This window comes from Stegodyphus dumicola, chromosome 6 (genome assembly GCF_044657685.1).
Source record: "Stegodyphus dumicola isolate Sdum_Otavi_A_Nest chromosome 6, ASM4465768v1".
NCBI classification, from domain to species: domain Eukaryota; kingdom Metazoa; phylum Arthropoda; class Arachnida; order Araneae; family Eresidae; genus Stegodyphus; species Stegodyphus dumicola.
In genome coordinates, this window is record NC_140773.1 from 200,563,252 (window position 1) to 200,587,045 (window position 23,794).

The following is a 23,794-nucleotide window of genomic DNA, read 5'->3' on the forward strand; positions in this document are numbered from 1 at the left end:
AATTCTGATGCATAAAAATAATAATGTATGGTGTAGGGGTTCTCAGTCAGGTTCAGAGGAGAATTTCATAGTTCCGGACAGAATGGGGTCAGCCTTTTATTTACCTGTTAAGTATTCAGTCTTAGTTTCTGAATATAAAAAACCATATTAAGTTTTTATCAATCAGAATTTATCACCATTTTCTATACTTTTCTTATTTAATTTATTAAGTGCATTAAAATATAATAAAATTTAAATAAATGTGTATGTATTTTTCGAGAGTTTTGAAAAATAGGCTGGGGGGAAGGATAATCTAGCAGTGGGAAAAGGAGTGCATGGGTGAAAAAGGTTGAGAACTGCTAGTAGTGTTTGTATGTATTGCAGAGAAATTTAATTGTTTATACTTCTAGGGCAAATTTTTGTATGTTTACCTGTGCAATTTTTTGTTGTATTTAATATAATTTTGTAAAATTTTAGATTGCCAGAAATACCATCAGATACTCCTGAAAATAATCCGCTTCTTCGTTCAAATATTCTTCCTCAGTTTAGTCAGATAACCACTCAGAATTGTGTCAATGCTATTGGAAGATTAGTCATTGAATATGAGTCTGGAATTCATCAGTTGGATCAAAAACTCTATGGTATAAATTTCCATATAAATATTACATTTTCTTAATATAATACCGGCGACATTCAGAATTTTCTGCCAAGCTAATGTGCCAAAAGTAAGAACCATTTTCAAAATGTTGGTGCACTGAGAATTATATAAAATGATCAATCAATGAAATGAATGCAATTTAAAAAGAAAAAAAACAGAAATATCAGTAATAAAACACATACTTTTTTTTTTTAAAGAAATCTTTCTGTAATTTTCATACACTGTTGTTCTCTCTATGAACATAGCAAACTGTTTTCGTTGAAAAACAAAAATCAGAGAACTGCACAAAGTGACAAAAACATATTTACTTCGTGCATAACTAGGTTGCCACATACATGTTTTTGTGTCATATGTTGCCACTTAATTATTTTGCTGACATAGTACATTGCTTAGTGAATACTTTTCTGCAAGTTTTTGGTGGAGGAGAGAATAATTAGAAAGTACCTAAATGTTTTATTTCCTTTTAATTCTTTAACTTTTTCTGTTTGAGCATTAATTTTAATATACAAATATGTTACTGAAAATTTAAATTAACTTTTGAAAATAGCAAGGGCATGTAAAGCATCTAACATTACTCTATTTTGAGTTAATAACTATCCCATTTTCATTTGCAGAAATTTACAATAAGACTTCTAATTTTTTATAATTGTAATATTTCTAAAGCAAAATTTTTTTCTTTATTGTTTGAAACATTTCCTAAAATCCATTCATGTTAACCATTATAAAAATAGTAATTTTTTCTCCAGAGCCAGTTTAGCCACACCAAATGGCTTAATTTTTAGGATTTAGGAAAGAACCAGACAGCTTTATTTTAGAGTCTTGCACTGGGCAGGAAGAAGCCTAGCATTGGCCCTGCTTCTTTGCTAATTAATACAAAATTTCCTAAGCTTTTTTTTTGGGGGGGGAGGATTGTAGAAGAACGAATTCTGTCTTACAATTAGGCAGTTTCAGGAAATGTTTAGTTCTAATGTAAAAATAATTTTAACATTTTTGGCAAGTGTATTTTGTTAAATAAATAAATAAGGTATAATTTTTTGAAATTTTGTTCTTTTAAGATGCTGACTTCCAAAGAAATGTTCAGAATGTGATATTGCCTTTAGACAGGCTCTCAGGCCCTTTAGATTTTGCTTGGGGTGCCTTTAAGTTACTTTATACTGTTCGCAGAAATGACAATCTAGCAGATGCATATGTTAAGGTAATTTTTTTTTTTTTTTTACAATATTCAGAGTCTATGTGTATGTTTAACATTTTATTATTTGTGTATTTTGTATAAAAAAGCACAAATTTGGATTCAGTACAAAGTCAAAATCTGAAATCATTGGGACTTTTGGGAATTCTGGAACTGGAAATTTCCAGATTTTAAATCATTAAGTGTAAATGTAGTAAGATTACATATAGAATTAAAAAAGTTAAAAATATGAAATAGTTGCATATGAAATAATTAAGTATCAAATTAAGCAAATAATTAAGCTCAGTATTCGTTTGATTAAATATTTCTTCCAGCGTAAGTTGTTTAAACTTACCAGCGTAAGTTGTTTAAACTGTTTTATTCTTGTGCTAATACTTTCTCTTTAATTTTATATATAGGCATTATTTTCTTGTTTAGTCACCTTTGTTCAAGTCATGTAATTACTGTGTCGAAAATTTCCACTAAGCTGTCAGTCAATATCCTTTCATTCTCAAAAATTTCATTATCTCTACTGATAGTGATATTCTCTGGATTTAAAACCATGCTACAGATTTTACTATCCATTAGTTGATTGCTGCGTAGAGCATTGCTGTCCCAGTGGAAAACTTCTGTTATATCAACTTCATTTATTATCACTTCTGCACATTTCTTTAAAAATTCCATTACTTAGAAAATTCACCTTCTGTAGCATTTAAATCTATGCCAAAATAGGTTTGTTATTTTATCTAATTCTGAAATCACAGTTTCTTAAACCTGAATTGTGGCAGTGACCATTTTCTCATCTCAAGGCTGCTATTGAAAGCAATTACCAAGTAAACATGCATTCACTTTGCAGAGATCTTGCTACAGCCCTAGAAAATATATTAGACACAATCAAAAATCTCAGTTTTAATTTTGATAAGATAGCTATAATAATAATAGTGTGCAAAAAATAATAAGTTGGATTACATTAGATAAGGAAGAGTGCAAATGCAATTTCTTCAGAATCTTATTCTTTCTCTTCCCACTGTTATGCCAAGAGAAGTATGAGCAACACCCCAATCCAAACAAATATTTCTTGGGGTTTTACTTATTGTTTTTGGGCAGAAATATACTGCCTCCACTTCCACAACTGCTCAAGAGCACTCGGGTGTTCGCATCAATCAATATATTGTCATTGACCACGGTGTGATTTCCTAGCCAGCAGGTGTTTGGAAATGAGGTACAGGAATCTCAATTAGTCAGGAGAAAACTTGCTTCTTCTCGATTATTACATTCTCCATTCTTAAATTTAAAAAAAAAGAAAAAAAAATTGGTGGTGGTCATTTGGAGGTCTGAATACTGCTATTTATCAGATTTTGTACTGTATTATGTATGTTGAGATGATATCCGTTTTCTCATTTTTTTAAATGTGCTAAATGCCTAATCATATACAGTCAAAAGTCGTTAATTCTTTGTTTCAGAAATTACGATTTCATATTTTTAATTTTGTAATTTCTGCATGCCATCTTACCAGATTTAAACTGATGATCTATAATCCGGAAAAATCGATAATCCGGAATCGCCGAAGTCCCAACAAGTCCGGATTAATGACTTTTGACTGTAATAATTTAATTTTTAATGATCCATTTTCATTATACTGAAATATTTTATCTCTCTTATAATTTAGCTAATTATTTTCAGATTAATAATTTTAAGGTAAATTGAATTTTATATTTTTTATTGCATTTTATGATGGAAAATTAATACACCTAACAACAGAACTATAATAAATATCTGTTATATATTTTCCTATCAAAGTATACAGTTGTTTCCAAATCAAATGTTTATTAATAAGTATATATATATATATACACAGTCAAAAGTCTTTAATCCGGACCTCAAAGCTACAAACTTTCTGCGCATGTGTTAACACATGCACGTATGTGTCTATGCATGCGCATAATACGTTTACATATACATGTTTGATGTATAACGGACGGTATAAGCTAAGCTAAAATTATCTAATTATCTATTTCAGTTAATGTTGCAGATTGCGTTGTTCCTTAATCTTCTAATTGAATCCGGCTTATTATTTTTGGCAGACTGTTAGAGCAATTTTATAAAAGTAAGCTTGAACTTTCGATTATGTCAAAAAGAATTTCCGTTTCTGGAGCTACCAAATGATCTACAAAGCGAAAGCATGTTTAGATGTTCATTAAAAAAAAAGTGGAATTGCTGAAAAAAATGGATAAAGGCATATCCTTTGTTTCTGTAACCATTCCGAAATCTGTTTATCCATTTCACGCTGCTCTGCAGGAGTGGGGGGGATGTCGCAGCGCGCAATGAACTGGAAGTTGATCTGTCAGCACTATCCTTATCTTCAGGGCAGATGTTTTTATTTTATTCAGCTTATAATTCCTTATTAAATGTAGTATGTCATCTCGATGTACTCCGTCTTTGATATGATTTAAATCAAATTCCTCGTCATTATAAATATCACAAATGCACATCAAATAGTTTTCTGGTTGAAATTTTCTAACTTTGACTATGCGTAATGTATGCTTTACGCATGCGCACGTTGAAAGAAATGTTTAATAAAGTAGTAAACAAATAAATAATAAGCTTTTTTTTTTAAGTTTTGATACCCTTTAGATCATAATTGCTCTTTATTTCATAAATTATGGTTTCATATTTTTAATTTTATAATTTCTGCATGCCATCTTACCAGATTTAAACTGATGATCTATAATCTGGAAAAACCGATAATTCAGAATTGCCGAAGTCCCTACGAGTCCGTATTAAAGCCTTTTGACTCTATATATTGTTTTTCGATCAAATTTTGATACTTGCATGTTAATGAATTACCATAAAAGTTTTGGTGCAATACAGTATTTTGCTACAAAATCACTAAGCTAAACAATAGTTTTGAATTCAGTCTTAAAGCGATCACCACAAAATTTCTACAGGAACAAAAGAAAAAAAATCAGCTTGTATGTAGGTTGATTGATTGATTTTCAGCATAAATACCTTATTAAAATCTAAAATAGGTATATAATAAAGAACTTTTTGCAATTATCAATCATCATCTTTTTTCTCTTGTAAAAAATAACCAAATTGTGCCCAGGTAGTTGTGCTAATATGTAACTAAATGTTTTATCATAAATACCTGATTTAGCATCTCTGATTTAACAACATTTGATTTAATATATCCTTGATTTAATTCATGCTTTCAGCAATCCAATCTGAAACAGATGCAACCAGTATCAAACTGTTTCTGATTTAATAATGGATTTTTGTAATTTAAGGATAAGTCACTTTCTTCTAAAACATATGTAGATTTTAAAATTCAATGTCTTATGCAATCATCTGTAAATGACACCAAAAAGCTAAATTCTAAAGTTCTAAAATCATTGAAATTTATTTGTAAGAGATGAGGTATTTTGGCAGATTGAAAATTGTACATTACTTTCACAAAGCAGGATTTATACCATGCAAAAATGACCAAACCAAGTTTAGAGATTGACAACAAAAAGAAGACACTGTGGCAAGGTTAAGAATCGAAAGTTTCTGAATTAGCTACATGGTGCAAAGTGGTACCAAAAGATATTACAGATTACATAAATTTTCATAAAGTCACAAGTTATAGTTTGTGAGTCTCAAACTATTAAAGAAATTTATGATGAAAAGACATTGGATGGAGGATCATCCACTTTTGAAAGCAAAGATAAAGTAATTGCAATATGTATGAAAGTCACTTCTTCAGAGAAAAATGAGGCTTTAATATATAAGAAAGGAATTTAATGATGTTTGATAGCAGCTACAATGTTTTTAACCGTATTATGATGCAGTTGATAAAACAATAATTACAGTACAAAGTCCGTAATCCGGACCTCAAAGCCACAAACTTACGCATGCGCGTAAAATGTTTACGCATGTGCGTTTGATGCGTGCGTCCACTACGCATTCGCATAAAGCCAGTAAAGCATTTACACATGCGTGCTTCAGATAGTGAAGAAAGTGACAGAGAGGTTATTGAAAACCAAAAATTTCAGTTGACAAGTTAGTCAGTATTCTCGACACAGCAATTACAGGATTTGAACTGAAGAAGAAATTATGTCTGTTTATAGAAGAGAGAATTAAAGAGAAAGTATTAGCACAAAAAACAAACAACTTACATTGAAAGAAATGTTTAATAAAGTAAACAAATAAATATTAAGCTTTTTTTTTTTTTTTTTTTTTTTTTTGTAAATTTTGATACCCTTTAGATCATAATTGTTCTTTATTTCATAAATTACAGTTTCATATTTTTAATTGCATAATTTCTGCATGCCATCTTACCAGATTTAAATTGATGATCTATAATCCAGAAAAACCCCTAATCCGGAATCGCCGAAGTCCCGACGAGTTCGGATTTCAGACTTTGTACTCTACTACCACTTTAAAATATAAAATGAACCATAGCTATATTAAGTATTCTTCTAAAATTAAGATTTTTATCTTTGAACCCTCCAACTGTAGAAGGGTTTAGCTCTAAGATGTCAAAGTTTCCAAAAATGTTACAAAAAAAAAAAAAAAAAAAAAAAAAAAAAAAATTAAATTATAATTCTAAAATGCTCTTACTTTATATGTGGATTCTTTTTATTCTACTGTATTGCCTCAAGTGTTTGGACATACTTCAAGGTTTTCATATATTTACCCTAAGCGTTTGAAAAAATACTCTTGATGTGGCTGGCTGGAGAGTTAAATAAAAAAAAAAAAAAAAGAGATAGATAATTGGTAAATAAAATAAATATTTTAACATTTTGCCATGCATATGTTTAAACTTGAATTAAAACATATTCTTAATTTAATAACATCTGATATCTTTTTCAGCTTCATAAAATTGAGGGTTAACTGTAAATATCTTTGTTTTTTAATTGATATTTTTAATAGCATAAAATAAATTATTTTTGAATGAAATAATTATTACGTACCATATTCAAAGTATATCTTGAATGCTTTGCAAAAAAAAAGTCTCCACTGGAGAAATTGTACTCTAACAGAAAATGGTTTGTTTTTTTATAACACTTTTACATATAATTGATAATAAGAATGAATGATGTGCAAATTCAATCATTTATTATTATTTCCCGTTTCTTTTTTCATTTTCCATATATTTATCTTCAATTTAATAATTCTTTCTTCATCTATATTTTAATATTTAAAAGTTTCAAATGTAGATAATACATTATTAATATATCTTAAGATTTTATTAGCAAAATTCCTTGATTTTTTTAAAATTTTATTATTAGTTAATTGACTAAGTAACATTATCTCTAATGAAACATTTTAATTAGATGCATAATTTAGGTATGGTTTATTCATTACTTTTTAGCTCCATCCAAGGCTTCTGAAAGCAAAACGAGAAAAGTACTTAAGTGCTTCAATTTATGGAGCTTTCAAGGTATGGGTCGTCTGTGACATTTGTATTATAATTTTCAGTTGTGTTCTGTTTTGTTATTTATAGACAAAATGTTTTGTTTTTATGCTTGTTATAGAAAAAGTACTTATGCTGTGCTCTTTCTTGTAAAAACATATAATTTCTTAAATCTAACATAAAAATTAAGGTACTTCCTTGTTGTTAAAATGGCCACAGCAAGTACCTTGACGAAACTTGGCTGCATTTAAAATTAACTTGTCAAAAATTAGAAAACACTGTGACAACCTTAAAAAAACTCGCAAGCATGTAATATAATATATAATGTTTAATGCATTCAATGCCAGATTTGTGCATAATGCCAAACTTCTGGTAAAAATGGATTATTGTGTACATGAGAAGAACAGAGTACCTTTTTTCCTCATCCTGCATTTGCCACCACATAAATATTTATCAACAAACATTATCAGCATATTAAAAGAAAAAAATTAAAAAATGGTTTAAAATACAAATTTGAATTGGGAAATGAGAATTATATTATACATTGCTGTTGTTTCCATGTACACAGTAATCTATTTTCACTTAACATCAGAGAACTGCACCAATTCAGTATTGTGCAAAGCTTCGGCAGTATGCACATTAAACATTATACATACATATATATATATATATGCTAAAAACAAATTTAGAGAAGTACTGATGTAGGAACACTGAGATGCAGAAACATAGAAATGTTGTTTAGCATAGAATGTAGACCCACACTGAAGAGGAAGTATTTGTGTATCCAAGAATATGTATGATAAAAATTATGTAAATCAACTTTATAATTCAATTTAGCAGTAAGCTTTTAATTCCTCATTTTTAATCTGGATATTTCGTCTCTCTATTTTAAAAATAATAATCAAATTTCTGGACTGCGTCATTTCTAGATGAATCTGTGCCAGAGCTTGCATAATGCTTAATGACATAGTTGATTCGGAACCTAAACCAAAACTTTCCTCTTGGTGATCTTCCATATTGGATTAATGCACACTTTGCTTGCATATGTGTTGCTGCTTGGATGTCATTTCGCTCTGCTCTCTTCCTATTGCAGTAGTATTAAAAAATGTAAATATTCTGGAAATAGGCACAATTAGAATGGCAAGTGAACTGTGGCCATGAATGTGAATTTAAATGAAAATGGAATTAAGTCTGCCTTGACTGTCAAATTTCCTATTTATCATGGATTAGCATTCTACACAATCAAAATTCTTCCTCTTCAGTATGAATCTACATTCTATGCCAAAAAACCATTTCATCTTTTCTGCATCTCAGTGTTCCTACGTTAGTACTTCTCTACATTTCTTTTCATCATATTACAAATATGTATATGTAAGATATAATAAAATATGATAGCTGCTTTAAAAAATAATTGGCGACCTCAGAATTAATTATTCTAGATTTGGTGCTCTCTTCCTAAATTCATCTGTTCTCCCAAATTTGAGATTTTTCTACTTTATGTAACGCTACTGGAAAAGGGCAACTAAAACTAATATTAACTAATCTTAGCTTGTTTCTAGAATTGCATCTAATCTGGTATAAATACCTCTGGTAAGCTAACTATGTCTTAATCCTGCATCATTCTTCTGCTAGTTTCTACATTTCTAATATCTCCTCGCTTCACTTCTTTAAAATGCCTGCGTCATTCTTTTTAGAAAACCAATAAGAAATTATTGTAAATGTATGATTAAAGAGTATGTTGTCCATGAGGAATTATTCAAGTGTGCCTGGAAATCTGGGAATAAAAATCATAATTAGCTGATCTTAGTTTCATATCAACTTCTTCCTCTCGTCCTACAACTCAACCACACGATTGTGTGAAATTATCTCACGCACACACACATATATATATGCAGTCGAAAGTCATTATATCGGACACCCATAATCTGGAATGATCTATAATCCAGATCTCAAAGCTACAAACTTTCTGCGCATGCGTCGCGTTGACGCATTCACGCAATACCTTTACGGCTGCGAATATGCGTGTGCGCGTGCGCAAAATACATTTACGAATGCGCGTTTAATGTATAACGGACGGTATAAGCTAAGCTAAAATTATCTAATTCAGTTAATGTTGCAGATTGCGTTGTTCTTTAATCTTCGAATTGGATTCGGCTTATTATTTTTTGCAGACTTTTAGAGCAATTTTATAAAAGTAAGCTTGAACTTTTGATTATGTCAAATAGAATTTCTGATATATATTTACTAATATGTAAAGGATCTACAAAGCGAAAGTATGTTTCGAAGTCCATTAAACAAAAAGTGGAATTGCTGCAAAAAATGGATAAAGGCATATCCTTTGTTTATCTAAACTTTAACGTTTGTTTATCTTTAACGTTGCGGCGCGCAATGAATTGGAAATTGATCTGTCAGCACTATCCTTATCTTCCGGGCAGATGTTTTTATTTTATTTGGCTTATAATTCCTTACTAAATGTAGTATTTCATCTCGATGTACTCCGTCTTTGATATGATTTAAACCAAATTCCTTGTCATTATAATTCGCTTTCGATAGCGAAGAAAGTGACAGAGGTTATTGAAAACGAAAAAATTTTGATTGACAAATTAGTCGGTATTCTCGACACAGCAATTATAAAACTTGAACAGCAGAACTTTGTAACTGAACAAGAAATTATGTCTGTTAAATAGAATTAAAGAGAATGTATTATCTCATAAAAAATGAAGCAACTTATTACATTGAAAGAAATGTTTAATAAAGTAAACAAATAAATATTAAGCTTGTGTTTTTTGTAAATTTTATACCCTTTAGATCATAATTGTTCTTTATTTCATAAATTATGGTTTCATATTTTTAATTTTATAATTTCTGCATGTCATCTTACCAGGTTTAAACTGATGATCTGTAATCCGGAATCGCTGAAGTCCCGATGAGTCTGGATTAACGACTTTTGACTGTATAACAGTATTGCAAATTTTGAGGTTCAAAACAAATTATCCCAATACCATTTCCGTGCAAATGCTGCTGAAAATTAATCAGTTATAGAAATATATCAGATTTATTGTTATTAATTTAATTTCTTTCATGTCTGTGGATTTGATTCTACATTTCTTTCTTTTTGTATATGAATATATATGTATATATATATATAATAATTTATTTACTAAAGAAATATTGATAATATTATCTCCTAAGATTAATTTTAGTAGAATTATCTTAAAAGAGTGAATCCATAGTTAGTAAGTTCAATTTCTAAAATTGTTTTAAAGTAACTTGAATGTAAATTGTTAAAAATGTTTAACAGGGACTTGAATTAAATCATGAATAACAAAATTTCAATTGTGGAAAAAAATAAATTAAATGCAAGTAATCATTGTCATTAATCGAAAATTAGTTGACTTTTCAAGGGGAACAAACCAACTCCCGTTCAATGAACATAAACACGAGGGTATCGGGGGACAATTACTCGAGCAATATCAATTTTACAGCAGAAACTGCTTTTCACTCAAAATTGAATTAGCTAAAATGCTTAATTGGAATGAATTCTTTGTTTCTCTGCATATGTTCTTGATCCCTTCTATTCACGGAAATACTTGGCATAGCTTGAATTGCTGGTTTGGCATCGCCTTATTACTCGAGTAAAGGACGAAACACCTTCATATTTATTTCTTAATTATTGTTCATTGAAAGGGAGTTGGTTTGTTCCCTTTGAAAAGTCTACTAATTTCCGATCAATGGCAATGATTACTTGCATTTAATTTAATTACTTGCTTTTAATTTATTTCTTTTTACAATTGAAATTTTGTTATTCTTGATTTAATTTAAGTCCCCGTAAACATTTTTAACAATTTACATTCAAGTTATTTTAAAACAATTTTAGAAATTGAACTTACTAACTATGGATTCACTCTTTTAAGATAATTCTACTAAAATTAATCTTAGGAGATAATATAATCAATATTTCTTTAGTAAATAAATTATTATTAACATACTTTGCAGCAATTGTGCAAGTAGTAGAATAACTCGATTTCACACTAAGTGAATTTAAGATCATACAACATATATATATATATAATTTATTTCCTAAACAATATTGATTAATTGATTATATTATCTCCTAAGTTTAATTAAAGTAGAATTATTTTAAAAGAGTGAATCCATACTGGTAAGTTATATTTTGAAAGATGTTTTGAAGTAATTTGAAAGCAAAATGTTAATTAGTGTTTCAATGGGGACTGGAGTTAAATCATCATAAAGAATAAAATTTCAATTGTAAAAAGAAAAATTAAAAACATGTAATCATTGTCATTGATCGGAAATTAGTTGACTTTTCAAGGGGAACAAACCAACTCCTGTTCAATGAACAATGATTGATGAAAATACGTAAATACGAAGATGTTTCGTCTATATATATATAATAGTGTATGTGTATATATATATATACATACATACACCAAAAAATATCACAAATTTTTTTTATTTAAAAACAAAATTATTTCAAGTATTTCTGCGCAATATGCTGCTGAAAATTAATCAGTATTGACTTAGAAGTAAGAAACTTAGAACCAGTTTCACAAAGGCCCCCAAAAAAGAGAAATTCAATACCACTAAATTTCAAAATACCCTATAAATATGTAAAATAAGAATTAAAGAAATGTGAAATACTAAAATCTAAAAAAAAAAAAAAAAAATTACCAAAACCATAAAAATATTAAAAACAGACTGAACCAAAAAAAAAAAAAAAAAAAGGTATTCAATCAACTCTGGTATAACATTATCAAGAAGAAGATTGATCAGACTCAATTGCATCCCCCTTCCAATTGACAACCACTGTGTTTCATTATACATAATTAGCTGATGAACCATTCTAAAGTATTTAATTATAACAGTTCAACTGAAAATGTTTGAAATCTTCCCCATGGCAGTTTTTTCAGTACTTTTCAAAAGTAAAATTTTCAAAGTAAAAATTTGAAGTCCAATAAAGCAATTGAAGTTTTACTTAGACACTTGTAACTGAAATCGGAATTAAAATAAAATTGTTGTTACTTACTAAAATTTTTAAATTAACTTCATTAACAATCTTTTAAAAGAAGTTGGAATAGTCAGTCAACATACTATAAATTTTTTTTTAATTATGTATTTTTTATCTGAAAGCTCAAATAGAGAAGGATAAAGAAGGTTATTTTGCAAGTTTTATAATATTTCATTTTGTATGTATAATTTTATTTTTTTTACTACAATTTTTCTTTACTTTACTTTTATTAACGAAGGGCTTACTTTGTTTTTAGTCATCATATAAGCCCATGACGTTAAACTAACTTATTTTTTCTCTCCCTTTTCTCTTTAAAAAAAAATTAAAATCACCATTTAGAAGTTTTCTTCTTTGCCATCATATTGCGCAGAAATACTTGAATCTGTTTCACCAATGAGCCAGACTGGCAACCCTATTTGTCCTTTTTGATTTGAAATCTGGTATTTTTCTTGAAGTTTGTAGCTGGTTGAAAATGATCTCTATTTATTTTTATTTTTATTTATTTATTTTTTTTTTTTAATTTGTACACCACAATTCTGGGGTTCAATCCCCAGGCTGGGCAAGGTTGACTCGGCCTTCCATCCCTTGATTTCCATTCCTTCGATCGATAAAATGAGTACCAAGTTCTCTTGGGGACTAAACATTGAGGGTTCTGCAACAAGCTGACCACATGTTCAGGGCATATGCTTACGCACCCTAGTACCCACAGTCAAGAAAGCAGATTTCAGAACACTGCTTGCCTTGGCCCACTAGGGCTGTTGCGCCACTAAGTTTAGTTTTAACTTTTATTTAATTTATTTATGCATTCAGCTGTATATGTATTATTTTCTAATGATTTTAAATATTATATGCATGTAATATTTATAGGAACTGAAAGAAAATGAAAAACAATTAACAGAACCAGTGCGAAGAATAACTGATAAACATCTACTGGAATCTCACCTTTCTGGCATGGATTTGACAGACAATGCTTACAAGCATTTCCAAAGTGTCATGAAGAAACTTGACCAACACAGAATAAATTATAAGTAATGGCAGTGATCATACACATAAATGCTTCATAAATTAAAAGAAAAAAATATTTAGCAAAATGTTAAAATAACTGTAGAGTAAATTATATATGTGAAGATAATTATTTATAAAAGCTGTTGTTTTGGGAACTTTTTACACTAGAGACCTTCTTGCAAATAGTTGTGATTTATCATGAGTTACTTGCGTAGTCTAAAAAGGGGGAAAAGAGGTTCCTGAAAGAAAATCTTAGAAGTGAATTTAGGTGCCATAGATGCAATCAGCTGATCAAGGTTAAAAGGGATTTCTTTTCCCTCCTTGTCTTCCACAGCGTGAAAGCATGGACAAATTTTACCCCTATCTATGAAAGATAGTGAGTGTTGGTTGTTTAGCACTCATTGTATTTCAATTAATTATTATGCTTTATTTAAAGAAAAGCAAGTTTTCTGCTGCCAAGTTTACATTTAACTTAAAGTATATGTGTATTATATGTGCAATAGTATTTAAAAATGTGTAGCAATGCTTTTGCATGAAACATTGAAGTTTTTGATTAATTTTATGAATTGGATTGTTTTATTAACTGCTCTACAATGTGCAAAGTTAGAGTTAGGTTGTAAAATAAATAATGGATTCCTCTTTGTTTATTCTTTATTTATTATTTATTTCATTTAATCTTATTGTCAAGTCTCAAAATGCATACAGAACTTTAAAGTTGGATTGATTCTCTACTTTTAATTCTCACATTCTCTCATTCCCATGCAATTCATACTTCATAGCATAGCAAGCTTCACGCATTTATGTATTCATATCGTTAGAGAATCTGAGACTTAACATTGTAATAGCAGATAATCTTTGAAAATATAAACAATTAATAATTAATCAGAGATTATGATAATTATAAATTAATCAGAGATTATGATATATGGGGTGAATCTGAAAAAGTGGCCAGAACTTTATGGGGTGATGGAATGCAGATGTACAAGCAGTATTTGTCATAGAAAGTCTGGGTGGAATGCAAACAGTGAGCTGCTAGGTGGCATTATAAATGGTATAAAAAGGCTCAAACCTCACACCCAATGCCATTTTCTACTGTGGATTGCCGGTACGATGGCTGTGCTTGGTTTTTAAGGTGGTCTCGTAGCTTTGCCACCAATGTTACTGAATAACTCATTTTTGGATTTTTTCCTGTGAGGCCATATGGAAAGCCTGATCTATGAACGCCCCATTGAAATGAATAGGAATTTAGTTGTAAGGTTTGCCATTGTTGCCAACGGTAGTCGGGAAATTCTTGGTGTTTGCACAAATGTGCATCACACCGTATCATGCAGATGTGAAGCTTACACTACAGCAGTCTTTTGAGCAATTTCTTTGAGCATGTATATCAGTTACATTCCTGTTAATAAAATGTTTTAATATGTGCATAATTTACATTCCTGTTAATAAAATGTTTTCATTTTTGTGTTAATTCTTTAAGTGTGACAGTGAAAAACTACCTTTCAATTTCTGCTTGTATTACAACCATACATTCTATGAGGAATATTGCTTGTAGAGCTGCGTTATATAAAGTTTTGCCCACTTTTTGAGATTCATCCTGTATAATTATACAATACACACACACACACACAAAATGTTTCAAAACTTTGACTTCCTAAAAGTACAGTCTGATCCATACTTTGGAAATCACTTACATTAAGGTAACTGGATTTAGCAAAGAACTCAAAGCAATTTTTCAAGTAGCACATTTAACGAATGCTATTTTCCCTATTTCAGAAAATTTAATGCCAAAAATTGTATTTTCATGATTAATTAATATTGTATTAAATACTTAAATCAGTGTTAATTTTTATTTTGAGCAAAATTTCTTTAGAAATCTTTGTTTGCAGAATAATTTTTCCTACTCCTATTTAAATCAGATGTACAAAGTGAGTCTCAAAAGTAAAATAATTTTAATATGTTACGTTAAAATATGTTAAAAAATTACAATTTAATGTTTTTTGAAACCTTTCTATGATATATTGCATTGGACATATATCATATTCATACATATAACGTATTACATTGGAAAATCGGCATTTAATTCTTGGGCAAAATGATTAATATGTGGCCCCTGTATAAAGGGACTGAGCTCATATACATGTGCTAAGTTCTTAGATTCTTAATTATTCTAGGAAAATAAATATATAAATTTTACAATTTTTTTGTTTGTTCATAAATATAAATATGTTTGATGAATGGTAAATTTTAACTTATTAAATTCATCATTATCATTTGGGAAGTTTGTTAAATATTTTTGAAGTGTATTTAATCTTAATTTTTTTGCTATTATTATGATTTATTGGATAGTTTTCTTAAGATTTTATTCATCTTTTTATCCTCTTTTCCAGGATGAAGTTAAAGAATTCAACATCTTCATTTTATCATGATTTAGAATTTGACCACGTAAAACATTTCCCAAGAGAGATTTTAAAGTTGTTTGCTGTAGACTCGTAAGTTGTACTTTCATTAATTAATTTCTATGTGGGGATATAAAATTGTTTTTTAAATAAAGTCTTGAAGTTACTGTAGTTTTGCTTATAAATTCCCTTTTGATATTATTAAAATTTCTGGTACTTACACATAATCCCATCAACTGTGAAGTTGGCTGTCATTGAACCAATACAGAGGCTGTTCGCACATTTTTTAGACGATTTTGGTAAGCGGTAATAAAAAATCGTTTGCTGCAAAAGAAGTAATTGCAATTGTACTATGTTTTTAAAAGTCAATATTATCGTCTGTGGCTTGAAAGTCTTGTTTTTATTCAAAATGGAGAATTTAACAAAGCAGTGGTTCGAAGGCTACATTTACGCTCTTTCCAAAGAGAAATATGCATACTCCGTTATCCAAAACGATGTGAGAGTCATGGTTTTGTGATATCTAAAGTGTCTATAGGTAATATCATCAACAAGAAAGGGAAAAAATGTCAAATTGGAGCCTCAAGTGGGACAAAAATTCCAAACGAGTATCTAAGGAAAAAACGGACATCTTCGACTGTTGCAAAGGTACGATGTTTAATGTTAAAAGAGAGTGCAAAAAAATGTTAATAAAGAGAGTGCAAAAAAATGTCAAGATTAACTCCAAATACTATCAGGAACGTATTTTATCACCAATTTTTCTGAATGAAATACCATCACTTTACCCACAGTGCCATCAATCTGTGAGACTCCATCAGGACAAAGCTAGCAGTCACACATCAAAATCCACTGTAAGTTTCCTAAAAGAAATGGAACAAAAAATTGGTATCAAGGCCATACCCTTCACTGATATCCTTACTAAATCTCCCGATGTGTCACCTATGGATTTTTGTGCGTTTGGACTTTTAAAAACTGCATTATCCAAACGTTGTCCCAAAACCCTAACAGGACTATAGAAAGCTGTTTGGGAGAAATGGGATAGAATACCTCTTCTGCCACTTCAAAAGGCATTATTATCCTGGAAATTGCGGTGTCAAAATATAGTTCAGAATAAGGGATGTCAAACAGAACATTTAAGACACAAGAATTTTATGTAATTTAGTTTTGTGAATACAACATACATCGTCTAAAAAATGTGTGAACAGCCTCTATAAAGTTGGTGAACATACCACCAAAGCTCTTCCTGTGGAATTCTGAAGGAACTGGTGTTTCTTAATTTAATAAACAATCAATGTTCAACCTGCTTCCTTTTTTATCTTCGTAAAAAGGCTTTCATCATTTTCTACTATTTTATTAGCCTCTGATTTTGCAACAAGCTCTGTATAGAATGCTATGAGTTCAAACTTTCCGCAGGTAATTGTTCCAATCTGTTACTTTTTTGTTGACCATATGCAGCTGATTATATCATGTATATATCATGTTACTATATGATTATATCGTGTTATATACACTTTTTTTATTGTGGTATCTCATACCTTTGAAAAAAATCCACTGCTTGCTGTTCTGTTAAAGGCAGGTCACAAATTTTAATCATTTCCATCAAAATGCTAGGAAAAAATATGGAGATCAAAATGTTCTTGTTCATAAAAACAAAAGGTGGCTTATCGAGAATCGGCCAGGTTACATCAAACAAAAGTGTATTGCTGTTATCTCATGCTTACCCCTAACTGATACTACTAAAGTGCACTGCTTGGTGTCAACTTCATAGTCTGTGAAGTAATACTTAAGTACCAAATTTCTTATATACAAAAATGTTATATTTATTATTTTTTTATTCCATAAAAAATTTACAAGGCATCTCTCTCTCTCTCTCTCTCTCTATATATATATATATATAAATAAATATATGCACTTGTTACTTCCAAACATTACAAATGAGTTTTGAAAAGTATGGATCATCGTCTGTGTGTACAGTGTCTTTGGATAAGGGCTGTGCAGTTTCCAAAATTAAATGAATGTGGAGATGATGGAACTCTCTCTCATATGCATTTTTTTAAGCTGTATGTCTGAAATGTTATCATAATCCAAAAACACTCTAATTTTTTTTTATTTTTAATGGTCATGTTTTACTGCTTTTTATCAGATTTGAAATATCTGTAGAAGAAAAATTTTCACACATTAGTCAGATGTAATTTCTTTCTCATCCTCTAGCTAACAGGTGCTGCGGGCCTTAGATAAAACAAGGTTGTTGCAACCATCTTTCTTTTGTTGTTGCTTTCAAATGATGAATTCTTGTGAAAATTCCTTTATTTGAAAAGATCCAAATTATTTATTATATTTTATATCTGTGTGTGATTCATAGATTCATAAATCCAGAAGTTGCCTGTAGATAAAATTTTCTGTCCTTGTTTGTTTCTTTCTTTAAATTTTTTCATGTACAGAATTACACCTGTATGTTTCATACTTTCTTGACGTGAAAAAATAATATGTGGTTTTATGATACTTATGAAAACCAAATTTTAAAATGTAGTGATAAATTTTTCCCTTTAGATATATATACTTGTGAAATTTATGAAAAGCATCATAAATGATGCCTACGATTTTGTAAAACTGGTGATAAGAAAATTTCAAATTTTTGATGTTTTATTGAGAACTTTCTTTCAGTAAGATTTCAGCTTTTGATACATTTAAGTATGGAATTGTGGTGTTAAGTTTTTCATTTTATAGTTAATCCTTTAATCACTTTTCCCATTATTTAAGTGTGTATTGTGATAATTAAAAATTATGGTGTGTGAAAGAACAGATGCTGCAAATGCTTAAGAAACAAAAAAAAAAAAAAAAAAAAGAAAAGAAAAAGAAAAATTATAACTTGTTAATTATTATTTTTTTGTGTATTATCATTAAAACTTAATTATTAGTTTTCTTCTAATTACAGGGCTAGAATTTCAAATGGTCCATGGCGTTTGATTCTAGAACCTCATATTTATCAATATTTTTTAGAATATTGTAATGTTAGATTATTAAGATGGAATGCCTGGTATGCATATAATGTTAGAGCTTCATCAACATCTGGTCAAAGTTTAAATAACAGTATAGAAATTGAAGAACTAAGATATCAAAGGTATACCGCTTTTTAAAAATTTTATTTTCATCATTTAAAATTAAATTTACAATTATTATTAGCTGTATGATGTATTCAAAATACTTTTTTTTTTTTTTTTTTTTTTTTTATTTCATTGGTTCTGGTAAATATAAATTAATGGTGTTTCCTCATTTTCTCAGGACAATCAGCTTATTGATTTATCATATGTATTAGTATAACATGTATATTAGTATGTTATAAATATTAGTTTAATTATTAATTTTTTATATATAAAAGTAAGTTTATTAATTGGTCTATGTACAAGCATCAGATTCTCATATAAAAGTGTATCAAGATTTTGTTTTGGAAATTTGAATTAAATGCGGTAATGTTTTTCACTCATCAGTGCAATTCTTTTCTCCCAATTAGCTAATTTGTTATTAGTTTTATGTTATTAAATGTTCTGCTACTTATATGTCATTAGTAGACTTTAGTATTTGAGTCGCCAAATGGAATGTTTGGTTTTCAGAATGTTTCAAATGCTGGAAACTATGGGCATAACCATTTTTCAGGCAGCTATGTTCATAACATTCCTTCAGTCATGCAATGTTGCCATTTTTGATTGCAATTTTTTTTTTTTTTTTTTTTTTTTTTTTTTTTTTTTTTTTTTTTTTTGTTGTTTGTTGTATTCGAGTTCCAATGGTTTTTATAAACAAATTTTGGCATTGTTTTCCGTGAACTCTATTTTAAAACATGTGCTTATGTAATTTGTCAGCGGTGGAAGAAACTGAGATAAAATTTCTGGGTTGATGCAGTATTTTATAGTAAAGAGCACTGATGAGAAGTGTTTAGTTATCCGATATGCAATGCTGAGACTGTGCATCGTGCCAAGTTTATGCAATTCTCTGATATGTTTTGAAGCAATAAAAGATTGTGTTATACATGGAAAAAAGAACAATGCCAAAACAAATTTCAGAAGGATTTTGTAAAAAATTACTTTATTTTTTAATGCATCACATAATTTTTAATTAATCATTAAAATTTTTATTTTGAATGGCTAAAATATGTTTTCTTTTGATACACTGAGAATATTTGCCTATAGAGTGGAAATTGTTTTTTAAAAAAAGATGCGAACACTGGATAAGTAACTTTTCAGCTGAAAAAAGTCACCAAAATAGGCCAAAGTAGTTACATTGTAGAGACATTAGGTATTTTTGGAAGCAGGCAAGATGAAAAATTAGCAACGCCTTCGCCGGAAATCAAACTGCAGACCTCTGGAATACCAGCGCAGCGTGTAAAACCACTACATCACGAAGGCACGTTAAGAAGGCAGGAGAAATGCCTTATATATTTATTTTAAATGCCTTATTTATATATACCTGGGATTCTTAGGGGACCCACGCCAAATCCTGAGTAAGGAGAATCATCATCCAACACCCTTTTAGTTCAGGTGCCACTAGAGACATGAGGTATTTTTGGATGCAGGCAAGATGAAAAATTAGCAACCGCCTTCTCTGGAAATTGAACTGCAGACCTCTCGAATACCAGCCCAGCATGCAGAACCACTACACCACGAAGGCACGCTAAAAAGGCGGGAGAAATAGCATTAATATGCAAATATCAATATTTTAATTATATGTAGACAGTATCTGTCTGATTAAAGAAGTTTAAATTAAAATAATTGATACTGCAAAGTTGTTATAGTAAAAACAAGGTATGTATACAGATTCAAGACTTGAAAGCAAATAAATAGAAATATAGTATTTATAAGAAATATGGGTATGACAATAGCTTTCAGTGTTATTAAAAATTGAGTATCTGTAATAGCAAATTAGAATTTTAAGTGTAATTAAAAAAAATTGGAGAACATAGAATTATAAGTTAAGTAGTAAAATTTTAAATATATGGTAACTAGTAAAAAAATACTAGAATTTTTTTTTCTAGTTGTAAATCATGCTTGTGAATGTGTTGATATGATTTTCTGAGTCTTTAAATTATTAAATTAATGGCCAATTTTATAAATGATTTTTATGCAAAAAATTTTTTGTTCCTCAAAAAGAGGGACCTATGCTTAAATGCTCTTTAAACTGACAAGGTTTTATTCAAGAATCTTTGCCAGTGTAAAGCTGCTGTCTTTTTTTTTTTTTTTTTTTTCTTTCCTGCCTAATTTAAATTTTTTTGTGTTTCTCTTCCAATTAGAGTTTTTGCGAGCTTGCCTAAAAGTTTTTAGCCCAAAGGAGCATTAGCTCAGAAGGGCTATTAATTTCGTTTTCGCATATATTTAAAGAAATAAAATAATGAAGAATCTGCATGAATGTATCTGTTTCTCGCATTGTAAAAAAACAAAGGTACCCAGATATGTCAAATTTTAAATAATAATAACTTTTTTGAGTGGAGAAATTATTATGAATTATTATCATGAAAATTTCGGCAGTTCATGTACACTTTTCAATTTATTTTTAAATTGTGTACACTGGTTATCATAAATTAAGGAAAAATCACAAAAATAGCGATAACTCCCTCAAAAATAAGCCAAACCGGGTAAAATTTGAATATGCTGCCAAAGAAGAGTAGCTGAGTAAAACGGCGATATGCAAATTAGTGGCACTGCTTTCGGAATACGTCATCTGCGAGGAGTATAAAAGTCCATGTTTGAGAGCAAGCCCACATAGTTAACTGTGACAGTGACATCAGAAATCTGAGATAGCCAATTCGTAACAATGACCTCCAGGCATCATTTGCCTGCAGAACTACGATGGAGAGCCATTGGGAGACTAGAAGAGGCAGGACAAAGTCAAACAGAAGTGGCCAGATGGCTAAACGTGAGTCCTTCTGTGGTTCATAGACTTTGGAGGCAATTTCAAACAACAAATTTGGCATCTAGGAGGTTCAGCCAAGGACGGCCAACTGCTACAATGAGCACCAATGACCGATATTTGACATTATGTGCATGCAGGAATAGAACCGCTACTCCGACTCTTCTTTGATCCTCCCTTGCTGCAGCCACTGGAAGGTTCATGTCAACGTCAACTGTGCGTAGAAGGCTTCACTAAGGTGTATGTATGCGAGGCAACCAGCCATTTGTGTGCCTCTCAAGTCACGCCATTGGCGGGACCGTTTTCAGTGGGCACGACAACATGTCCACTGGATGCCTGATCAATGGAGGGTGGTTATCTTTACGGATGAGTCCAGGTTTAGTCTAGAAAGCGATAGTAGGTGTTATTTGATATGGAGAGAACGTAGAACCCGTTATCATCCGTCAAACATCCGTGAAAGAGATGCATACGGAAGGGGCAGTGTCTGTGTTTGGGGGGCATCTCTTTGGGTGGACGCACAGACCTCCATGTCTTTCCAAGGGAAACTGTGAATGCTCAGATTTATAGAGATGACATCCTTGATGTTTATGTGCGCCCATATGCTGGGCAATAGGTGATGCTTTCCTGTTACAGGACGACAACACAAGACCACACAGGGCTTGCATCGTAGATGATTATCTTCAACAGGAAACAATTATGCGCATGGAGTGGCCAGCTTGATCCCTGGACTTGAATCCTATTGAGCACGTTAGGGATGCTTTAAGGAGACGTCTAGCTGCTCTCAATCTGCCCCCTCAAACCCTTGTAGCGCTTGCAACTGCTTTGAAAGAGCAGTAGCTCTCATTTCCTATGGAACTGATAGGCCGCGTAATTGAAAGCATCGCAGCATGTACTGTATTGCTTCTAGAGGCGATCGTATTCCATATTGAAGGTACTTTTCCTATAGCAAACTGACACCTTCGATTTGTTCATTTTATACATGTGCTAATTTCTGTACTATCATATTTGTCTGGTAATTTCTTTTTATGTTATTTGATACCTTACTATGTGTTGTATATTGTGGGTAAGTTTCATTAAATTCTGCATGTAACTTTTTCAGTAAACGTCATTTTTGTGATTTTTCCTTAATTTATGATAACTAGTGTATTTTCAAGTAGGTGCCACTATTTTGATAACACTGAAAAATGAGGAAAAATATCTTTCAAAACATTAATGGAATTAAACAAATTTAATATAAATAAGAAGAAATGTTTAAGTGAATATGTTCACAGAATTTTAATAGGAAAATGTAAAAGTTTGTTTGTGAGATAATATCTTTATGCAAAAGTTCATTTATAATATTTCTGGAAATTATTTGACCAATATTATACCCCTCATCTTAAGACTTGGAAGGCATTCCAGTCAAACAACAAAAATCAGCATTATATTTGTAAATTTTTCAGGACTATTTTTGATGGTTTCACTACTGAACTCTCTTCTTCAGCTGCCAAAATGCAAATGGGACAGTCCATTTGCATTTTGGCAGCTGACGCAAATGGATCAGTAGTTAAATCATTGAAACTAGTCCTGGAAAATTTGCAAATATAATGCTGATTTTTGTTGTTTGACTTCTAAAATAATCAGATGAGAATTTTTTGTAAGTTACTGAAGATAGGAGAGTAATTCCTATAAATAATGAAATTTTAATTAATGGTTAAAAATATTAAAATTATTTTCAAAAGCATAGTATATTAATGAGATACTGAAGCCTTTTTTTTGCATGATACAAAACTCATTTTTGTCTGTTAGAAGAGAACCATCCAATATATTTTGTCAAATCTGCACTTAAGGCAGGTTTTCTTATAGTATATGATTTTGATTTTGAATGTTTTCTAATAAAATATGTTCTTTATTTTTGTTGTTGAATAAGTATATAATTAATGTATGTATGAAATATTAATTTACAAGGTTTTAATCAATGCAAAAATTGTTGAAGTCTGTGTGAAATAATTTTCTTATTAGGAGTGAACTTGCTAAAGTTCTAGGCTTTAAATCTTATGCAGATCTTTCAATGAAAACAAAAATGGCTGGCAGTGTTGAAAATGTCTTGGAAATGATAACTACGTAAGGCATATTATTACTTTTTTTTTTCCAATTCTATGTTTATAAAATATTATGCAAGTTTAAATTCATTTAGATATTTAAAATTGTTCAATGATAAGTAGGTAAGTAATTTTATTGCAGGAAAGAAAGGGAAAATACAGTTAGATTGCAGTGCAAATTTTGA

The 23,794-nt window shown here is 30.1% G+C and overlaps 1 protein-coding gene across 1 annotated transcript in view; it reads left to right on the forward strand.

Annotated features, from left to right (window-relative positions):
* The window catches only part of LOC118203557 (uncharacterized), a 66,145-nt gene that overhangs the window by 4,785 nt on the left and 37,566 nt on the right, over positions 1 to 23,794 (forward strand). The window contains exons 2-8 of the mRNA XM_085819333.1: positions 457 to 620; positions 1,693 to 1,832; positions 7,162 to 7,230; positions 13,100 to 13,260; positions 15,625 to 15,726; positions 18,566 to 18,751; positions 23,530 to 23,631. Coding sequence (XP_085675459.1) covers positions 13,184 to 13,260; positions 15,625 to 15,726; positions 18,566 to 18,751; positions 23,530 to 23,631 — 467 coding nt within the window. The 5' untranslated portion in view covers positions 457 to 620; positions 1,693 to 1,832; positions 7,162 to 7,230; positions 13,100 to 13,183. The remainder of the gene's footprint in view (positions 1 to 456; positions 621 to 1,692; positions 1,833 to 7,161; positions 7,231 to 13,099; positions 13,261 to 15,624; positions 15,727 to 18,565; positions 18,752 to 23,529; positions 23,632 to 23,794) is intronic.